The sequence below is a fragment of the Myotis yumanensis genome, unplaced genomic scaffold (genome assembly GCF_028538775.1).
Source record: "Myotis yumanensis isolate MYYU_CA2020_CCGP unplaced genomic scaffold, mMyoYum1.0.hap1 SCAF_1, whole genome shotgun sequence".
NCBI lineage: Eukaryota > Metazoa > Chordata > Mammalia > Chiroptera > Vespertilionidae > Myotis > Myotis yumanensis.
In genome coordinates, this window is record NW_027223752.1 from 79,500,591 (window position 1) to 79,505,363 (window position 4,773).

Consider the following 4,773-nt stretch of genomic DNA (forward strand, 5'->3'; position numbering starts at 1 on the left):
CCCGGCGAGGCAGCCAGGCCCCAGCAGGAGACCCAGAGGCCTCCCAAGAGGAGAGTCTCTGTGGTCAGATGGCGCGGTGTCAGGACAGGAATAAAGACCCGAGGTGACTCAGATGCCTGGCCACAGGGTTAGACCAGCCAGCAGGGCCTTTCAGTTGGGACTGGGATGGGGGTGGGGCGAGGGAGGCAAGCTGGACATAGAGAAATACAACTCCCAGGAGGCTTAGCGGCCGGGGCCTGGGTGCCTGGCTGTGAAATTGGATGGGCTGTGTCATTTTGCAAGCCACTTTAAACTAGAGGCTTGCAAGGTTGGAAGTTCTGCGCGGGGAGCCAGGGAGAAATGGAGCTGGAGCAGAGAGAGGGGTCCATGGCAGCCGTGGGCTTTGAGAAGTTCTCAGGTCACATCCTGGAGAGCGAGCTTGAGACCAAAGTGGAGTTCGTGTCTGGGGGTCTGGGCAGCTCCAGCCTCCAGGAGTGAGACGAAGAGGAGGAGGCAGCCCGAGGCCAGCAACAGCGGTGCCAACGGGAACTCAATCACATGAAGTACCAGGCGTTGGGTCGGCACAGCAGGGAGATCAAGCAGGTGAACAAGCGGGTCCTGAACAGGCTCCATCAGGTACAGAGGATAACACGGAGACTCCAGCAGGCTCTGGACTCAAGTTGGGTTTCTTGGGGGCCAGACAAGCTGCTGCCCTACCCCACCCTAGCCAGCTCCCCCTTTGACTGACCCCCCAATAAACGGACCCCATGCTCTCCTCGGCAAAAAAAGCTTATAGAGGCATGCTTATAGGATCAAATAGTATAAATATAGATGTAACAGGACAATAAAAAGAGAACCTGGCTATGATGATCACCTGAACGCTGCCTCTGTGTCATTCCTTCTTTGCCGACTCCATCCACACCTTTGGGAACCCCTGGACCTGCTGGGGCAGGACCCCAACATTCCTCTTCTTATAAGGACTTCAGTGAAATGGGCTAAGGGTCCCACTGGAACTGCCTCAATTTAATGTAATCCCTTCTTTAAAGATATGATCTCCATATACAGGTACATTCTGAGGTTCTGGGGATTAGGATTTTAACATACATTTTGTTGATTACCCAAATCAGCCCTTAACAACCAACAAGTTCCAGAAAGCAGATTCCTACAGGGTTATTTACCAAACATTCAGAAGTATTTTTAAAAGAGCTAAGCCCCTCGCCCACTGCGCGGGCCCCTCCCGGCGAAGAGCGAAGGCCTGGGTTCCGGGCACCGGAGGAAAACTGGTGCCAGCAGCCAGGGGAAGGGGCCCCCAAGGGGCCCCAGATTGCGAGAGGGCACAGGCCGGGCTGAGGGACCCACCCGAGTGCACAAATTTTTGTGCACCGGGCCTCTAGTATATATATATATATTTAGTAATAGGAAAATCATCTTAATGATTATATAGGGCTAGTTATTAACACATATTCTGAATGCAACACAACATGTCCATAGTGATCACATTTGCATAAATGTAAAACTGATGTACACAATCAAAATACTAATTTGCTAAAGTGATGCTATGCACCATTCTTGGAAATAATTATGTGCTGTGTGTTTGTGTTTATAACCATAAAAATGGATTGGATTCCAGATAGAGACTACTTGTGACCAGGGCTGAGATCTGATATATGGGAAAGGAGTGGGGCAGTACAATGACACAGGGTATGTCAGTAAATTGAAATTTACTTTATCTGTAAAAATTAAAATTTTTCATTTAAATAACATGAAGCAAATATTAAAGAATTTCAAATGTTAAAAAAAGACACAGAGTGACTGAATAGATTAAAAACCCGTTAGACTGCTATATTTTTGCCATAAGCACCTTTTACTCCTCTTCAAATTCCTTGTGTAAACTTGAACATGCCATTCAAAATCTCTGGGCCTGTTTTAAAAACGAGTTCACTGTATAAAAAGCTCTCCAAAAATCCCCACAACTCTGAGTATGATTTTCATCTTTATGTGAAAGAAATATCCCCAAATAGGTGTCATTTCTTACCATCTTGTCATTTAGTGATTTATGAAAGTCACCAAAGGTAAGTGAAGAGATCTGGAAATAGCTAGCCTGAAATTTGAGTACTGAGACTAATTCTTATAATTTAAAAAGAGGATTCTCAAAATAATCTTCTTGAGTTAAGGGCTATTGTCACAATTTCTTGGTTCATTTAGATATTTTTTGCTGCTTCACTGAGTCTAAAGGTGAATTTTTTAAAGAAACATAGTAAAAAAAACTAAGATAAACATAAAATTAACATATAGATAGGTTAACAAGACAAAGAATAATAATGCTTTAGATTTTATAAAGAGGTAATAGCTTATAACCTATAAGCTATATTGATGACCAATTTTGGAGAAAACATAGGAGAAATACCTTGATCAATAATAAAGACTCAGTTCGTATCATTAATAATTTTATTGGACATCTTTAATTACCATGCACAAGTTAAAACTGAACCAAATTGTCACAATTAATGTTGCTTTAACCAGTCATAGAAATACATCCAAGTGATCTCTCAATTGTGCTCATTGAGCACTAGACTTTGCAGGTTTTACCTGAAAAATGAGAGTCGCCTTCTTTGTCCTAAGCACCTAGCTTAAGAACAGGCACATTACTAGTAAATAAGCTGAGATCTCAGTGGGGTACCTTCCTCTAGGTAATAAGTTCTTTCAAATATGTTTAGAATTGCAGATACTTTAAGAGAATGAATCAGGAGAAGGTATAAGGAGGACTGCAAAGGTAATTTGCTGTTGGAAAAAATGGAACACAGGCAAATTTTGCATAATGCAAAATATAGAATCTATTTGTAAAATAACATTGTCCAAAACACATTGACAAAGATTGAAAAAAATGCTTAAGAGTTGTGACATACTTTTTCCTTCCTATTTATCTAACTTAAAGTACAATTAGGATGAGAATTATTTCTACCTTGACTTTAATATCTGCTGGTTTATATAAACTCATATTTTATCCATTGGATCCATATAATTTCTGTAAGAAATAGTAACTGATTTCCAGTGATACTTTTTATCACTATAAACATAGTGAAAAAGAGAAATCATATGTATGTACATGTATATATTTATATACACATTGAAAATTGAATGTAGTCATTGACGGTAACTATAATTTAGTTTTGTAGGTTAGATTGAAATATATAACACTCTTTTAAAAATATTTTTTATTGTTTTCAGAGAGGAAGGGAGAAGGAGAGAGAGAGAAACATCCTTGATGAGAATCATTGATTGGCTGCCTCCTGCATGCCCCCCACAGGCATATGCCCTGACCAGGAATTGAACCATGACCTTCTGGTTCATAGGTCGATGCTCAACCACTGAACCACACTGGACAGACCATAACACTATTTTTTATAACTAAAGACTATTGCATCTCTATCTAAGGATGAAATTCTTTGATTTAATACTTATTTTTTGATAGAATTCTCAGTTTTTCAAAGGCAATAATGAAATTGTACACATTCCATAGTGTTTATGGTAATCACGAGGGTCCTTTTGGTCCATGATATTCATCTTGTACTCTTATCAATGAAATATGTCACGTCATCTACCTAGAACTTATAACTTTTCCACTTAGCCTTCTCATTGCCACTTTCATATCTCTGTTCCTTAAAGTATAGATGGCAGGATTTAAGACAGGGGTGACAACAAAGTCCACAATGGAAAAAAATGTATCCAATGACTTGGTTGGGAAAGGCCACACGTAGAGAAACATGCACGGAATGAAAAACAAAACCACTACAGTGATGTGAGCTGACAAAGTGAAGAATGCTTTAGACAAATCCTTTGAAGAATGTTTTCTGACAGTGACCAGAATAAAGATGTATGATATAATTAAGAAAAAGAAGGTTCCCATAGATATGAAGCCACTGTTGGCAATGACCACAAATTCTAGTCTGTAAGTATCCATGCATGCAAGTTTAATTACCCTAGGAAAATCACAATAAAAGCTCCCCACATTATTAGGGCCACAGAAAGGTAAATTTATGACAAAAACAAACTGAAACACTGCATGAATCATTCCAATAGTCCAAGCAGCCACTATTAAAAGTACACACATTTGGGGACTCATAATAGTTAGATAGTGGAGAGGTTTGCAGATTGCAGTGTACCTGTCATATGCCATAGCTATTAGCAGCACCATCTCCACTCCTCCCATGACATGAATAAAGAACATTTGTACCATGCAATTGTGGAAGGAAATGATTTTACAATCACTGAAAAGATCAGATATCATCCTAGGAACTGTGGTAGATGAAAGGCCCAGGTCAATGAGTGATAGGTTAGCTAGCAGAATATACATGGGGGAGTGTAAGTGAGAATCAAAAATCACTGTGAACACAATGAAGAGGTTTCCCAGGATGATTCCCACATAGAATAAAGTAAAGAAAAGAAAAAGAAAAGACTGCATTCCCAAAGATTGTGCAAGTCCCAGTAATACAAATTCTGTTACCACAGAGCCATTTACTTGGTCCATCGAATCATAAAGAAGGAAAGACTCTGAAGTGACCTGAAAGAAAAGGAAAAAGGAATTAGCTTTTAGGTACTGAAAAAATATTGTTAAATGTTGATAATTTAAAACGATTAGTAAGGGGATCCAAGATGGCAGTGGAGTAGGTAGATATTATACTCACCTCCTACCAAGACAAAACTGGAATTACAAATGTAGAGCAATCAACCTGAATAACCAACTGAATACTAGCTGAAGAGAAGTTTTATAATCAAGAATTTATAGAAGGAGCC

The 4,773-nt window shown here is 39.7% G+C and overlaps 1 protein-coding gene across 1 annotated transcript; it reads right to left on the reverse strand.

Moving 5' to 3' along the window:
- Positions 1-3,577: 3,577 nt before the first annotated feature.
- LOC139003531 (olfactory receptor 4F17-like) lies at positions 3,578-4,537 on the reverse strand. Its single transcript, XM_070405536.1, has one exon. It carries the CDS (start codon positions 4,505-4,507, stop codon positions 3,578-3,580), a length of 930 nt encoding a protein of 309 aa, XP_070261637.1. The 5' UTR covers positions 4,508-4,537.
- Positions 4,538-4,773: the final 236 nt, after the last annotated feature.

Bases quoted from the DNA above. Each gene is read 5' to 3' on its own strand.
- LOC139003531 (XM_070405536.1), bottom strand. From the start codon at position 4,507: ATGGACCAAGTAAATGGCTCTGTGGTAACAGAATTTGTATTACTGGGA.